Source organism: Paroedura picta, chromosome 14 (genome assembly GCF_049243985.1).
Source record: "Paroedura picta isolate Pp20150507F chromosome 14, Ppicta_v3.0, whole genome shotgun sequence".
NCBI lineage: Eukaryota > Metazoa > Chordata > Lepidosauria > Squamata > Gekkonidae > Paroedura > Paroedura picta.
Window position 1 is genome coordinate 558,058 of NC_135382.1, and position 16,238 is coordinate 574,295.

General features: G+C 44.1%; 1 protein-coding gene across 1 annotated transcript in view; it reads right to left on the bottom strand.

The window, feature by feature from the left end:
- The window catches only part of GABBR2 (gamma-aminobutyric acid type B receptor subunit 2), a 489,886-nt gene that overhangs the window by 232,945 nt on the left and 240,703 nt on the right, over positions 1–16,238 (bottom strand). Inside the window, exon 8 of the mRNA XM_077309699.1 lies at positions 2,009–2,069. Coding sequence (XP_077165814.1) covers positions 2,009–2,069 — 61 coding nt within the window. The remainder of the gene's footprint in view (positions 1–2,008; positions 2,070–16,238) is intronic.

The following is a 16,238-nucleotide window of genomic DNA, read 5'->3' on the forward strand; positions in this document are numbered from 1 at the left end:
GCCTAACTTCATAACATCAGCATTTCTGTCAGATGACTATCTAGTCTCTGCTTAAAAACTTCCAAAAAATGAGAATCTGCCCACCCAGGAATCCTGTTCCACTGAGGATATGCTACCCTAGCCACACCCAGGAGCAGGAGGTGCCTGGGCTGCAGAGCCTAGCTGGAGTCTACACCAGAGCAAAGTCAAAGTCCAGTCCAAGTCATTAGGAATCAAAGCAAGCAGAGTTAAGGGTGAGGCAAAGAGTAGTCGAGGGAAAGCCAAGGTCAGAGTCCAGATAAGCATATATTCAACAAAGCCAGTCCAATTACCAAATGAGTAGTAAAGGCCATTTGCCAGGAGTCAGGGAAGCTGATGGGAGTCAGAAGTTCGCAGACCAGGGAATCCAAGCTGGACAAGAGGATTTCTGCATAGATTGTACCCACACCAAAGAGCTGCTGCTGTCTCTCCTAAAAGCAGCCCATGAGTTATCCCAGCTGGGCCCCATCTACTTTGACAACGTGCCTGCAGTCTCTGGCTCCTTCGGTGTTCAGCAAACTCTACCCTTCTGCTTTGCCTGCGTCGCTCAGGCGAGTTGTCAGGGCTGGAATGCATCTGTGGCTGCACCAAAGATGCCTCTCGGGAAGAGCCTGGCTGACGTGTGCTGCTTTCCTCTGCTGCACATTCAGAGGCCCTCTCACTTCTGCCAGAGCTGGCTCAGCTGCAGGCCCTGGTTGCTGTGGCAACTCCTGGGAGATGGGAGGTGGCAGCGGGGGCATGACAGAGGAACTGCTCCAACTGTGAGGAACTTCTTCCAGATGTTTAGCCAAAAATTCTTTTGAATTAATTTTAACCCATTGGTTCAGGCCTGACCCACTGGGGCAAAAGAAAACAATTCTGCTCCATCTTTCTTATGACAGCCCTTACAAGTATTTGAAGCTGGTTATCATATCACCTCTTAGTCATCTTCTCCTCAGGCTAAACAGACCAAGCTCCCCCAACCTTTCCTCCTACATCTTGGTCTACGAACCCCTCATCCTCTTCATTGCCACATACACACAAGCCTTTATTAGCATGATAAAAGGGACAATAGAATTACAGGCATTTAGCAGTCAAAGGACCACAATAAAATTAATAGAACCATTACACTAAAATTACGGAAATAAACTATTCTCAAATTTGAAGTTTAAGTACATGCATCCTAATGGCAGCTGACAAAAACATTGCCACCCCCTCAATCAATGCAGGGTTCTGGCTATCCATTAAAACCAGTACTTTAGCCTGGTCAGAAGACCTGGTGCACCTAGTTAAAAAGGAGGATAAAAATTTGACTCAAACCCCTTCATAAAATGGACGATACAATAGAACATGCACGACAGATTCAATGCAGTTCAATTCACATGGACAAATTCTATTTTCATAGGGAATGTTATTGAATCTCCCAGTTAGCAAGGCAGAGGGTAAAACATTTAACTTGCTAACATAAAAGCCCTTCTCCATTGTGGATTTATTAAATGATAAAAATATAGGGCTGTAGACTAGGTCGAATTCCTATACTAACTGGGGAACATGTTTTATCAGCTACACTAGTTAATTCTTGTAGTTCAATATCCAGAATTCTACACTTGATTTTCCTATAAGCAGACCTTCATAGTCCTTATCTGGACATGCTCCAGTTTTTCTTCATCTTTCTTCAGTTGTGGTGCCCAAAACTGAACACTAGAACCAAAATTAGGCCTCGAAATGAGGTCTAACCAAAGCAGAATAAAGTGGTGACATCACCTTGCATTAGCTGGACACGATGTGGACACTTAGCAGAGTCTCACACAATGCATTTCCCCCTCCCCAAACAAAAGGAACCCCATTATTTCTAGGCATTTTGCCACGTTTTATGGCCACATATTCAGTTCCTTTCCTTTCAAGTTCCTCTAATGTATGAAGTGTTCATCACAGCATATGTGCATCCGATTCACATGCGGCCACGCAAAAACAGAACACTAATGTAAAGGAAGAAACATCTGCTGCCTACCTTGAAATTGTGTGAATTTGATGGTTCCCATCCGCTCTCCATTTCTGAATACAACTTGACCCTAAATAAAACAAACAAACAACTAATATGATTTATGATAACCTTATGAGGCTTCAATTCACTCTAAAGGACAATGAGATTAACTGTCTAGCACAGGGATTTTTTTTTATCGATCAGCAATACACTTGGAAATCAGATCACTCCCATCGACTGAGCGAGCTGCAGTTAAAGAGCCCATCATACAATTCTACAATATATAAACTGAGTCTTCTGCACAGAGCCACAGATTTTTCTGCTGCTAGAGCCAATAGGTGATGGATGATTGAGGTGTAATGGCTGTGAGAAAGGTCCTGTTAAGGTGAGCTGTTACCTGAATTAAGTTCAACACTGTAAAGAAATATCCCTTTGCTTTTCCAATTGTGCAAGTTATAAAGTTTGTAAATAATCATTGTTGTTGTTAGTTCCGAAGTTGTGTCCAACCCATCGCAACCCCATGGACAATGATCCTCCAGGCTTTCCTGTCCTCTACCATTCCCTGGAGTCCATTTAAGTTTGCACCAACTGCCGGCAAGGAAGCAATTGTGGCTCGCAGTTGCTTCCTTGCTGGCCGCCTGACGCGCTGAGAGGCCCAAAGTGCCTCTCGCCGCATCAGGCCGCTGCCCAAGGGAGCCCCCGGCAGCTGCGCTGTGTGCGACTGCCGGGGGCTCCCTTGCCTAGTGCCCACTGTATTTATTTTGCAGCGGGCTTGATTACTAGTCATTTATAAATATATTGAACAACACAGACCCCAGGACAGATCCCTGAGGCACCCCACTTGTCACTCTTTTCCAAGAAGATGCTAAACCATTAACAAGTACCCTCTGGGTACAATTTGTTAACCAGTTATTGATCCAACTGACAGAATTATGATCCATACCACATTTTACCAACTTGTGAACAAGAATATCATGTGGAACCTTATCAAAAGCTTTACTGAAATCCAGATAAACTATGTCCATGGCATTCCCCTGATCCAGCAAGGTAGTCACTTTCTCAAAAAAAGAGATAAGATTGGTCTGACATGACTTGTTCTTGCGAAAACCCATGCTGAGTCTTAGAAATCACAGCTCTCAGTTCCAGCTGCTCAAGGACCGAATGTTTGATTATTTGTTCCAAAATTTTGCCAGCTACAGAAGTCAAGGTGACGGGTCGATAATTACCTGGATCCTCTTTTTTCCCTCTCTTGAAGATGAGGACAAAAGGAAAAGTAGACAGTGAGACTTTGTGGGGAACTAGATTTCCAGTTTTATTAGGCAATTATTTGGCTTTGTGGACAACAGGAACGGCAGTTCCCAGCAGTAGGCCTCACACTTCGAAGGGCAGATGTCACCAGCCAAGCAGCAGACTGGGCTAGCCGAGCCCAGAGAAAGTGAGGTTTGGTAGAGGGGCATCCAAAGGGTACAGTGCCTCCGAGTCCATCCTCCAATGCAACCATTTCTGCATGGAGAGCTGATCTTTATAGTTTGGATTTCAGCAGTAATTCCAGGAGATCTCCAGGCCCCACCTGGAGGTTGGCAACCCCTGAATTGGGAATACTCCCTGAGGTTTGAAAGTGGGGCCTCAGAAGGGTATAATGCCTCCCCAGCCACCCAGCCACCCACATAGTGCCCCCGACCTCTTTCAGGTCAAGAAAGCCCTGCAGAGAGAGAGGTAGCAGATTCATGCTCTGGAATTGCACGCTTCCCAGGTGTGCTTCAGCCTGACTTGGCTCAGGACTGCTCTGCACAGAGAGACCTCCTCTTAGGGTTGCCAGTTTCCAGGTGAGGCACAAAACGCACACCAGACCAGACCGTGAGCTAGCACCCATTGTATTACAGCATGCAACGGGCTTTACTACTAGCGTGCATAACAAATATATCAAATTAGAAAAAAAATGTGTAGTTATGGTACCTGAATAAAAAAGCGTGTTTAGCTCAAATGAGCAAAAAGGAATTTCTTCAAAGAGGTTCTCAAAAGTATCAGCCATCTGTGCCTCAGAGGTCTGATACACCCTGGGGGGAGGGTTCATCTGGGCATGGAATTGAGGCTACTGTGGGTGGGCAGGTAGTTGTGAGTGTCCTGCATAGTACAGGGGATTTAGCGATCCCCAACCTGTGGGCTGCGGACCACATGTGGTCTGTCAACTAATTGGAGGTGGGCTGCAAAGGACACCTTCCCCCCCCCCAGTCCTTTACTTCATCCCCCCGGCCCTTTACAACACACTTCGGGTGTCATTGTCTCCCATCCCCCCCAGATGGGACTATCTCGTTGCAGAGAAACAAGCTCAGGGTCCCCATTGATTTGTTATTGTCATGAGTTAGAATTTTCATGAAAATAAAATGTTCCTTATGTTCATTGTTGTGGCGTGTCTGTATCTTATTTTGAAGGGATGTTTAAACATTACCATAGCGATCAGAGAGCGTTAGGGCAGTGGTTGAGAGTAGAGGAGTAAACTATCCCCCCTCCCCCCACTGGGCCTCAGTAAAATTGTCAAGAGTTGAGTGGTCCCTGGTGATAAAAAGGTTGGGGACCACTCACTAGATGACGCTGGAGGACGCTTCCAAATCTATGATTCCGACCATCTAAGAAAGTGGGAATGTGCTATGCTTAGAGTTGCCAGCCTGCAAATCTCCCAGAATTACAATGAATATCCAGAATACAAAGATCAGTTTCCCTGGAGAAAATTGCTGATTTGGAGCATGACCTACAAGGCTTTGTACCCTGCAAAGGATCATTGGCCATGGGGTCGCGATGGGTTGGACACGACTTCGCACCTGACAACAACAACCCTGCAAAGGCCCTCCTTGGCCAAAACTCTGGTGCCAAATTTCAGGAATTTCCCAACCCAGAGCCGGCAACCATGGTGGCACTGTAGCGAGAAGAACGTCGCCCAAGGGCAACGGGTCTTGCCTGCTGCTTGGGTTTCCCCCCAAACAAATACATTGGGCACCATCTCCTAGGTTCTTCACACAACTAGCCCACCTTAAACATGGTCAAGCATGAAAGCAGATTAGAGCACCTGGAACCTACTGATTGTTGTAGAAAATGGAATTTGACAGGTTTCTTTTTGCCATGGAAGGATGAGAAAAGCTGCGGCCCTACCCCAGACTCTTTACAGCAGCTTGTGTGCTTGTGTGTGTGTGTGTGTGTGGGGGGGGGGTCCTGGAAAAGATTCAAGAAACCATTAAGCAATTGTGGGCCAATATATCTCCTGTTGTTCACTGTCATTTTCCAGCAAACCGAGAATGGAGACCTCTTGAATAAAAGATGTGCTCCCCTGTTAGTAGTTAATGCATCTTGGAGGACGATTATTGAAGGATCGACCTGTTAATTCATATAATTCTTCCTGTCTCTGTCTGTCTTTCTTCCTTCCAAAACGGAGGGAGGGTATTTTCTGGCACACAGGATGAAAAAAATACTTCTCAACAAATATTTTATCACTTTGTAATTTCTTATTAGTTTGAATGCCCACTCAAGTGTTTATAATGGGGAAGAGCAGATAACCTTTTCTAACCTACATTTCCTTTCCCGCTACGGGGAATGCCATCCTCTCATACCCTCTCAAAGTCATGAAGCTGGGGAAGAGAATGTGGTCATTCATCTCAGGGGTGAGTTTTGTACATATTCTCTGCTCAGCTGGGGCAGAAATACACAGTATTGTACCAAAATATGTTTCCTAAATATGTTTGCTGGTTAACATGAATGCAGACCGAAGTTTTTTTCTTTGGAGGATTTTAAGCAGAGGCTAGATAGTCATCTGACAGAAATGCTGATATTATGAACTTAGGCAGGTTGTGAGTGGGTGGGCAGGAAGGGATGTGCCAGTGTTGGTCTCTTGTGGCCCTTCCTTGCACAGCCAGGGAATTCCTGATCACTACTGTGGGATGGTAGGCCAATGTCCTTCAGGCCAGGCTGGATTCAGTCGAGATTTTTGGTGCTGGAGGAGAATCACTTGGGCATGAATTTGGGGTCACTGTGGGTGGGCAGGTAGTTGTGAGATCCTGCATTGTGCAGGGGGTTGGACATAGATGACCCTGGAGGTCCCTTCCAGCTCTATGATTCCATTATTCTAGAGGGGCTGTTCACAGTGGGAACCTGGCAGGTTGGGGAGAGGGATAAAACCCAGCATACAAATCAAGCACCAGACATGTGTAGATATATAAAAAGAAAACTTTGGCTACCCTACATGTAGTTCTGCCCTTAGACTGCACATCTAATTCTAATGGATTGAGTTTACCAGAGTTATCATCACAGCTGGTCTACAAAGCTGTGGGGTCAGATGAAAGGAAACAACTCCTAAAATGCAAGAGGTGAGCTGAAGAAGAATCCAAGCCAGAAGCTATTTCCTGCACACCTGAGTTTTCTTCATAGAATCATAAAATCATAGAATAATTGAGTTGGAAGGGACCTCATGGGTCAACCCCCTGCACTATGCAGGACCCTCACAACCCTATCACTCATCCCCTGTCACCTGCCACCCCCTTAAGCCTTCACAGAATTAGCCTGTCCATCAGATGGCTCTCCAGCCTCTGTTTTAAAATTTCCAAAGATGGAGAACCCACCACTGTTATGTGGGCTGTCACCCTTCCATGAAAGGCTGGCACACCCGTGTCAACCCTTCCTGACACTCCTGCACAAACCCTGGCACCAGAGAGAAAAGCCAGGTCAAGCCTTGCAAAGCATAATGGGAGAGCAACTAAAACCCACTTCTGGCTCTGAAGCAGGACTTGGAGTTAGGCTTCCCCCAACCTACTTGCTGGCAAACAAAAGAAGAGTTTGTCAGCACACCTGGCAAGTACAGAGAGACAAAGGCACCTCACCCAAGACTCCCCTCCAGCCATCCAAGCACATTGTCTTGTAAGGGGAACTGGCCACTCTCTTTCAACACCAAATCTAATCCAAGATTTGGTCTTTGTCTTTTCCCTTACGACTATCCCCAGGCATAAGCAATCACCCAGGATTTGCCAGAAATGGGCCATCAGCCCTTCTAGACAGGAAATATTTCTTCATATTCCCAGCAGCTAGTTTCTTTGTCTCAACAACCCATTTCTTTGTTGGGACCTGGCTACAATCGTTACTGGTCATCAAACTCTTTGTCCAAGCCCTGGACAAGGTAAGATAACCCCCCTGTAACCTCAGGCCACAAATTTCCTTTAAATATTGGGCTCCCACAGCCACAAAGGGCAGTCAGTTTCCAGGCTACAGTCTTGGTCCCTCATTGGTCGCCCCAAATAGCTTCCCTGGACCCCCGGAACTCCGCTCCACCCACAAGACAGGTAGATATCACTTCCAATCAACCCTTAGTACAGGTTCTTCCCCTTTAAGCCTTTTCCTTGTGTGCTAGTGGCTAGGAATGTACATTTATTTGCGAGAGTATGCATGTGTTGTCTTTTGTCTAATTAGTGTGTGTTAATAAAGTTCTTCCATGTTTAGATTATTGTCTGCCTTGATTCTATCTCAGTGACATAATCACCCAGTAAACTGTGCAATACAAGGTCCCACGTTACGCCATGCTGCCTCTTGCTGGCTCTACTAGCTGATTCCCCACAACTAAATTTAGACATGTGTTCTTACAAACACGCATTTGGCATAACAGATTCTGGTGGAGAATGCGGGCAATTGCCCCAGGGCTTTTATTCCGTGGTAAAAGCAGACGTGCAACTACCTCGGTTTAAAACCTCGGTGACGTAGGGGAAGAGTCTCTGAGTCGAACTAGTGGCTTTTGTTGTCTGAATGTGTTTGCCAATCTCTGTTGTGTGAATTCTGGGTGGGCTGTTTTCTGTTCCCCTTAACTGGAATTAACTTACAGGTAAAATTTTAAAGACCGTGGGACACCCAAGAAAAGGATTACAGAGTATGGAGAAAAAAGCAGGAACCAATAGAAGTCCTAATAGAAGAAGTGAACTGTGACCTAATAGGCATTACAGAAACTTGGTGAGATAACACGCACAATTGGAATGTTAGGATTGGGGAGTACAACTTATTTTAAGTTGTCCTCTACCATTCCCTGGAGTACATTCAAGTTTGCACCTACTGCTTCAGTGACTCCATCCAGCCACCTCATTCTCTGTCGTCCCCTTCTTCCTTTGCCCTCAATCGCTCCCAGCATGAGGCTCTTCTCCAGGGAGTCCTTCCTTCTCATGAGGTGGCCAAAGTATTTCAGTTTCATCTTCAGGACGTGGCCTTCTAAGGAGCAGTCTGAGCTGATCTCCTCTAGGACTGACCGGTTTGTTCGCCTTGCAGTCCAAGGGACTCGCAAGAGTCTTCTCCAGCACCAGAGTTCAAGTCAACTTTTGCACTCTCCTCCTTCACCCACATCAACAGGCTCTTTAGTTCCTCTTCACTTTCTGCCATTAGAGTGGTATCATCTGCATATCTGAGGTTGTTGATATTTCTTCCTGCAATGTTGATTCCAATTTGTTACTAATCTAACCACGCCTTTCTCATGATGTGTTCAGCATACAAGTTAAATAGGAAAGGCGCCAGTATACAGTATATGCTTGTTAGTAGTGACCATGTAATTCTGGAATTTACTATTATGGGGAAGAGACTTCAGGAAAGCATATTTTAATAAAGTTATGCTGACTAGAATCCTGTGGTTAGAAAACTTAAGGAGGTAGGAGTTCAAGAGGGTTGGGAGTTTCAGGGTGTGGCTTAAGATGGCGTCCTGAGGGGATTGCAGAGCAATCTCTCTGAAGCCTGACAGGGGTTAATTGCAGAAGCAATTAGCAGAAAAGAGGAGGGTACGCAAACCCCACCTCACCTTTCTACCCAGGAAGCTCTAGGGAATTCTTGGGGCCATCTCCAATCCTTTAGGGAGTATATCTCCCTGGATTATAGGCTGTCAGCGTTTTGGGCCAAGAGGACGCCGGCCATATTCTGGACTTTTCTTTCCTTTCTTTCTTTTCTTCTTTCAAGAATCTACTTTGATCCTCTACTACGATTTACTGCAAACGAATGCTGTGAACTGAGGGGAGGACATCTGCTAAATTCCAAGATATCAAGACATCAATCAACGCACAGAGATGCAAGTATTTCTCCGTTTCTCCGTTTCTCCTTTTCCCCCCGTTTCTGGCTCTGCTTGAAGCCACCTCGATATGAGGCAGGCTAATTCTCTTTTCTAAGTAGAAGAAGGACTTAAATCAACTCAAACTAATTAGTAATAGCTCTTACTGCATTTGTTTTGGTTTTCGGAGATAGGAGATAAGAGCCGTGGGTGGGAAGATCTCGCAAGAATTCTGTTCCAGTACGAGACATTGCTTTACAATACATCAATACTTTACAATACTTTTCAATACATCACTTGGCAGCATCAATATGTCAGAGATCAAAACAGACTGTTGCTTTTGTTAGGACTCTGTACTGGTCATTTGCAAAATTGCCTAAGACTAACAAAATTCCAAGCCTAAAACATGTCTATGCTAAAAAGAATTGCTCATCTAATAGAGAAACAAACTCAAGATCTGAAAGCATTTACAGATGGCTTGCTTAAAAATATGCTCAAGGAGATCAAAGGCGGCAAGGAAGAAGTCTCTAACAGGAATGATGAATCAATAACAGTGGCTGATGATAGCTCTAAACAAGGTGGAAAATTACCAGCAGAAGAGAAATTTGAAACTATGGAGATGGAAAAGGGGATGTCGGAGCTTTGCAGCCTAGATAAGGACACCCTTCCTAAAAAGACATACAGCCACTCCAAAGCAACAGTACACAAGAACCAATCAAAAGATACATGGATCTGCTGTGAAAGTAATTGATTGAAAGGAGCTTCTTGGAAAAAAAACTGTACTGATATTGGAGCCCAGGAGGTACAACTGCTTCAAGATTCACCGATGTATACTCCGAGGGAAAGATTACAACTGCACTTTCTAAGCCAAAGGACAACTGGACAGAACATAAGTCAATGGTCAACAACAAGATGCAACAAGCCTTGATATGGGACCCCCTTAAGAAGTCTGGGGAACGGAAATGAGAAACAGTGGTTGAAATTCTTTTCCTCCTTTTCCTTTTTTCTGTAGCCACATAGGCAATATAACTAGTTAAGAAGTTAATCTGGGGTCTAAGATCTTCTAAGTAAGCTGAATCTGTATTATTAAATCTAACTTCGTAGTGTCTCCCAGCCCAAAATTAAAACTTAATTAAAAGGAGACACCTAATGGAATGGGTTTAAGAATAACATATGAAGACTATACTTTACTGTTCATTGTAAGTCTATACTATCATGTGTGGAGTCTTAGATTTCCTATGTTAGCTGAATTTGAATTATTTAACATATCTCTGTAGCGACTCTCAGCTTAAACTTAAAGCATAACTAAAAGGAGGCACCTAATTGAGGAGGTGTAAATGTAACTAACAAAGACTTTATTTTACTATTATTTTACTATTTTTGTATTAACAGCTTATATTTATATAACTTATACTTATCTAACAACTCATATATTTTCCTCTGTACAACTAAGTAACTAATGAAGACTCTATTTTACCATTTTTTGTATTAATAACTTACACTTATATAACTTAACAACCTTAACAACCTATATATATATTTTTTTTCTTTCTGCACAACTAAGTAGGATTTTTTTTTCTTTTTTTCTTTTCCCTAGTGGAAATGTGGATGGCTCTAAGACTGCGTTAAGTATAAATTGTTTATGACTGCTAAAATTGTTAAAAACTATGCAAACAAATGTTGAAACGATGGTAACAAAGTAGGCGTCTCTTTTTAAATGTGGTGGAAATGTGAAAAAGTTTATAAGCTTTGGGTAAAAGTCCATAATATTGTAGCCATGTGGAGTCTTATAATCTTAAATGAAGAGAAGAGGCCTTTCAAGAACAATGGGGCCCTTATCTGATTTGCCTAAGAAAATAAGTTAAAAGGGGATTGAAACGGGGTATCAAGCGCATCAAACGAAGAGCATAATCTTTTTCTTTCTGTATCAATAATGTAGATTACTTGCATTGTACTATCTTTAATCTTGGAAAATAAAATAAAAAACTTTGAATAAAAAAAAGAGGGTTGGGAGTTTCTTAAAAGTAAAATACTGAGGACACAATCAAAAACAATTCTCTTGGGTGGACAGGCGCGGCAGCAAAAAGAGGCCCTGTGGCTCGGGCAACCCCCCTTATAACCAAAGATGAAGATATAAACAAATAACCAATGTTTGTCAGGAGATAGTTAAAAAAGCTAAAGCTTAGTATGAGCTTAGTATAGCAAGAAATAATAAACACAACAAAAAAGGGTTGCTGGTTATGTTCTAAGTAAGAAAAGGAGTAAAGACTTGGTAGAACCATTGCGAGGAGGAGAATGTGAAATTGCAAGAAGTGATGACAAGATGATTGAACCGCTCAATTCCTACTTCTCCACAGTCTCCTCTAGTAAGGGAAATTGTGCTCAATGAGGCAAAACCATATAATGTGATGAGGAATGGGAGTTGCAGCCTAGAATCACTGAAGGGGTAGTCCATAAAAACCTAATTCATTTAAACAAAACCAAATCCTCTGGGCCAGATGAATTGCATCCAAGGATATTAAAAGAATTTGCAGATTCAATTTCTGAACCTTTGTCCATTATGTTTGACAATTCTTGGAAAACAGGTGAAGTGCCTGAGTATTGGAGGTGGGCAAATTTCCTCCCCATCTTCCAGAAGAGGAAAAATGAGAATCTGTGTAACTACCAACCTTTCAGCATGACGTTGATAGCTGGCAAAAATTTAGAACAAATCATCCAGCAATTGGTCCTTGAGCAGCTAGAGCAGATGGCTGTGATTACTAAGATTCAGAATGGTTTGTTTGTTCACGCAAGTTGTGTTTGTTATTCTTGTTGACAAGTAGATAAAATGCTATATGGATCCAATTACTGTTAGGTGGATTGATAACTGATTGACAGATTGAATCCAAAGAGTGCTTGTTAATGGTAATAAGTGGAGTGCCTCAGGGATCTGTCCTGAGCCCTGTGTTGTTCAACATATTTAAGAATGAATTCATAAATGATTAGGAAGAAGGAACAGAGGGGGTGCTTATTAAATTTGCAGATGATACTAAACTGGGAGGGTAGCAAATACAGGAGAAAGTTTGACAGGCTGGAAAATAAATGTCAATAGTGATAAATGTAAAGTTCTGCATTTATGATAAGAGAGACCTGTCTTAAGGATCGAGGGGTCTTAGTAGACCCTAGACTGATAATGAGTCAGCAGTGTGATTTGGTGGCTATAAGGTCCACTCAGACTGTATCAAAAGAAGTCTAATTTCCAGATTGCATAAGGTGATGGTACCGTTTTGCTCTGGTTAGACCTCACTTAGAGTCCTGTGTTCCGTTTTGGGCAGCACAATTGAAGAAGGATGTAGACAAACTGGAGAGCATCCAGAGGAGGGCAACGAAAATGGTGAGCGGTTTAGGGACCACAATGTATGAGGAAAGTTTGAGAGAGCTTTGTCTGTTTAGCCTATGGAAAGGCTTACTAAGAGGCGATACTTGAAGGCTTGTCTCACAGAGGATGGAGCAGAGTTGTTTTCTATTGCCCCAAAGGATCAGACCAGAACCAAGAGTGGTTCCTCAATGGAACAGGCTTCCTCAGGAGGTGGTGGGTTCTCCTTCCTTGGAAGTTTTTAAGCAGAGGCTAGATAGCCACCTCACAGAAATGTTGATTCTGTGAAATTAGGCAGATTGTAAGTGGCTGGGCAGAAAGGATTGTGTCGGCACTTGGCTCTTGCGATCTTTTCTTGTTTGCCTAGGAAAATTGGGGGGGGGGGGAGGACCTGGGAATGGAATTGGAGTCACTGTGGGTGGGCAGGTAGTTGTTAATTTCCTGCATTGTGCATGGGGGTGGACTAGATTCCCCTGGAGTTCCCTTCTAACTCTATCATTCTGTGATTCTAATCCTGTATGCTTGAGGCTGATCCTGCATTGAGCAAGGGGTGGGGCAAGTTCACCTATATGGCCCCTTCCAACTCTAGGATTCTAGATGCATGATGCTCTCTCTCCCGTGCCCATTAGCCATGCCATGCTTTCCCCAGTGAGCAAGGCCTGGTCCTTGACTTGGTGCTTCTGCTTGCCTCTGCTTTGGCCTAGGTAAAGGTAAAGGTAAAGGTATCCCCTGTGCAAGCACCGAGTCATGTCTGACCCTTGGGGTGACGCCCTCTAGCGTTTTCATGGCAGACTCAATACGGGGTGGTTTGCCAGTGCCTTCCCCAGTCATTACCGTTTACCCCCCAGCAAGCTGGGTACTCATTTTACCGACCTCGGAAGGATGGAAGGCTGAGTCAACCTTGAGCCGGCTGCTGGGATTGAACTCCCAACCTCATGGGCAAAGCTTTCAGGCGGCTGCCTTACCACTCTGCGCCACAAGAGGCTCCTGCTTTGGCCTAGTGCATGCCAAATATGCACATGCCCCATAGCCCAGCAATGTGCCCTTTCCATTCATGAGGGTGAGGGGACGGCTAGGCCACACAGCCAGCAAGCAAGTGTTGGGGACAAGGAAGCCTGGCCCATGTCTTGTGGTTCCACAGGGGAATGGAGAAGCTGCATTGGAATTCAGCTGAGCACACTCCTTGGACAGGACTCATAATGGGTTCCCACAAGTCATGCAGTATTCTGGCTTTCAAACAACATCAAATGACATAATGTTCATGTTTCAAATGATTAGGTATGTTCTTGGTGATGAGTGGGAAAGCCTCATTGTCAAACACAGCCCCTTGCTCACAGAAGTAAAGCTCTCAAGGGCAGAAAGGCAAGCAGGAGGGCAGCCATGCATTGGCCATGGGCATTTCAGCTGTGATCTAACAGCCTGCAGGGAGAAGGAAGTTGATGTGACCTTTGTCCTCCTCCTCCTCCTCCTCCCCCCAGTTTGATCAGTTCTTGCCTGATGGCAGCAGAATATGAGTACAAAGGTACCTTTAAGACCAACAAAGATTTATTCAAGGCATGAACTTTCATATGTATGCACTCTTCCCCAGACAAAATGGAGCAAGGATCATAACAGTACAGATACAAGGCAAAAATAAATTAGTAGCAAATTCATATTACTTTATGCAGTATGATAATTCCTTGCTTAAAAAGGTAATCAGTCTTTTGGGTTCAGTTGTAGTTCACAGAAACTTTGGAGAAATAAAAATGTCAAGGTTTGTAATTAATGGCAGACACTTTCCCAGTTGTGTTAAGAAATAATTAAAAGAGACTAGTTGCTTGCCCCATCCATCTCCACCCAAGCATGGAAGCATCCTCACAAGTGACAAGCCGTCTTAGTTTGTTCTCTTGTCCTGAGACCAGAGAATTAGGTTCTAAATTTCATCACATCACATACTACTTGCATCACATTATAGTCACATTGTCCCAAATAAAGTAAAAAGAAGAGGGGATTGTCAGGAATGTGGATATCAGAGGTGAATGAGGTTAGCATGCACTCGAAAGCTCACGCCTGGAATAAATCTTTGTCGGTCTTAAAGGTGCCGGATTGGACTCCCCTTTTGTTGTGTTCCTTCGGACCACTTGAATCTTGCCCAAGTGATCTCACCAGGAGGGATGCCTAGACTGGCTGCAGAAGCCACTCCTCCTGGTTCTCGGTCGTGCTGGCTAGGTTTCCTGTGCAAAACAAGTGGGCTTTTTTTCTGGGGATGCAAACGCTTCCAAAACGTTAAGAGAGTGTAAAGCTATGCAATGGAAAGCATGTCACGGGAGTCCTCTGCCTCTTCGCCGAGTTTGAAGCAGAGCTCTGCCTTAGGGCCTGTCAGAGCTTTAAACCCGGAGTGTGACCTGCCTTTCGCTTCAGCAAAAGACTCACCATGAAGCACTGGCGCCATAATTGCACAGCATCAGCGTGTACAAGGCTCATTAGGCTTTCTGGGTTGCAGCCCTTTCCTTGAGTTTAACCGTCAGAAGCAGGGCTGACAAACGGGAGCCAGCTCTGGGATCATGAAACCTCTTGCTTATACGGACGCCATCCTTCTGGCTGCCTCCACATAACCCATGGATGACTCAATCCAGCCGGCCCCCCCATCCTTCCCCTACTGAAGCGTGGCATTATGGCAGTGCTCATAAAATATTGAAATCAACATTATTGTCTTTAGTGCCTTTTGTTCACAATGAATCTTCAGCTTCCCACTGCAGAATTGGTGCCCGTTGTAAACATAAATAGAAGTCCAATAAATCACAAGGGATGGGGCATTAATGTAGTCAGTATGAGAGGGGGAATTTTCTTTTATATTGATTTTTAACCTTTCCCCAATCATTCTGCCCATTTCCTGTTGAACGCTTGTTCAACAACAAAGCCTTTATTGGCATATGAATGTGGAGGCAATCCCATTTAATCATCCCAGATGATCAAGGGCAAGAGGAAAGACTTTGTACATGAAATCTGAACATCTTTCCCCACTCATTCTGCCCATTTCCTGACAGGGGAAACGTTTGTTTTCAACAAAGCCATTTACTGTAATATGGATAAAAAATACAATATAAGGTAACAATATACAAAAGATCCTACTGGAATCCAAATAATGCTTGTTAACCTTGCCAAGGCTGCTGGATCTTAAAGAATATTTATCTACATACTATTAGCCAGTTGTGACCACCGTCTGGAGGTATCTGAATATACGGATCAGGGCTATGAGGGGGAAGAGATTTTTCTGGACGCTTGTGGCATTACTCAGGTTTGCAAAAAAAAAAAAACTGGGGTAGTTAAATCCCTTGTGTTTTTTGTACTTGCACAGTGTGTGAAGGAGCCCTGGTGCCCTGGTGAGCCACCTGGGAGCTCTCCAGACTCCGCTGTGATGGTGGCCATCGACGGATGCTCGGCCCCTTGATTGCTCTGGGAGGCATTAATCCATTACCACCCATTTATACAGCGCTCAGGACCTTTTAAAGCACAGATATTCATTTCGTGATCTTTGGGCAAGTTCGTTTTATCTCAACATCACCTGCATAAGCAAACATCAAAAATTGCCCATCTGCGTAGTTTATAGAAACATAGAATCATAGAGTTTGAAAGGACCTCCAAGCTCCTACAGAATGCAGGAAATGGTCACAAGACCCAAGCACCTATACAATCCCTCCTGTCCACCACTTACAAATTGCCTAAGTTCACAGAACTGCATGTGGGGGAGCGTGGAATCAAACCTGGCTCGTGAGATTAAAGTCTACACTCCTAACCACTACACCAAGCTGTCACCAGCTCTCATGTCATTCTGTCCCTGTCACCACAGGGAGCAGTCCTCTCTCCAATCT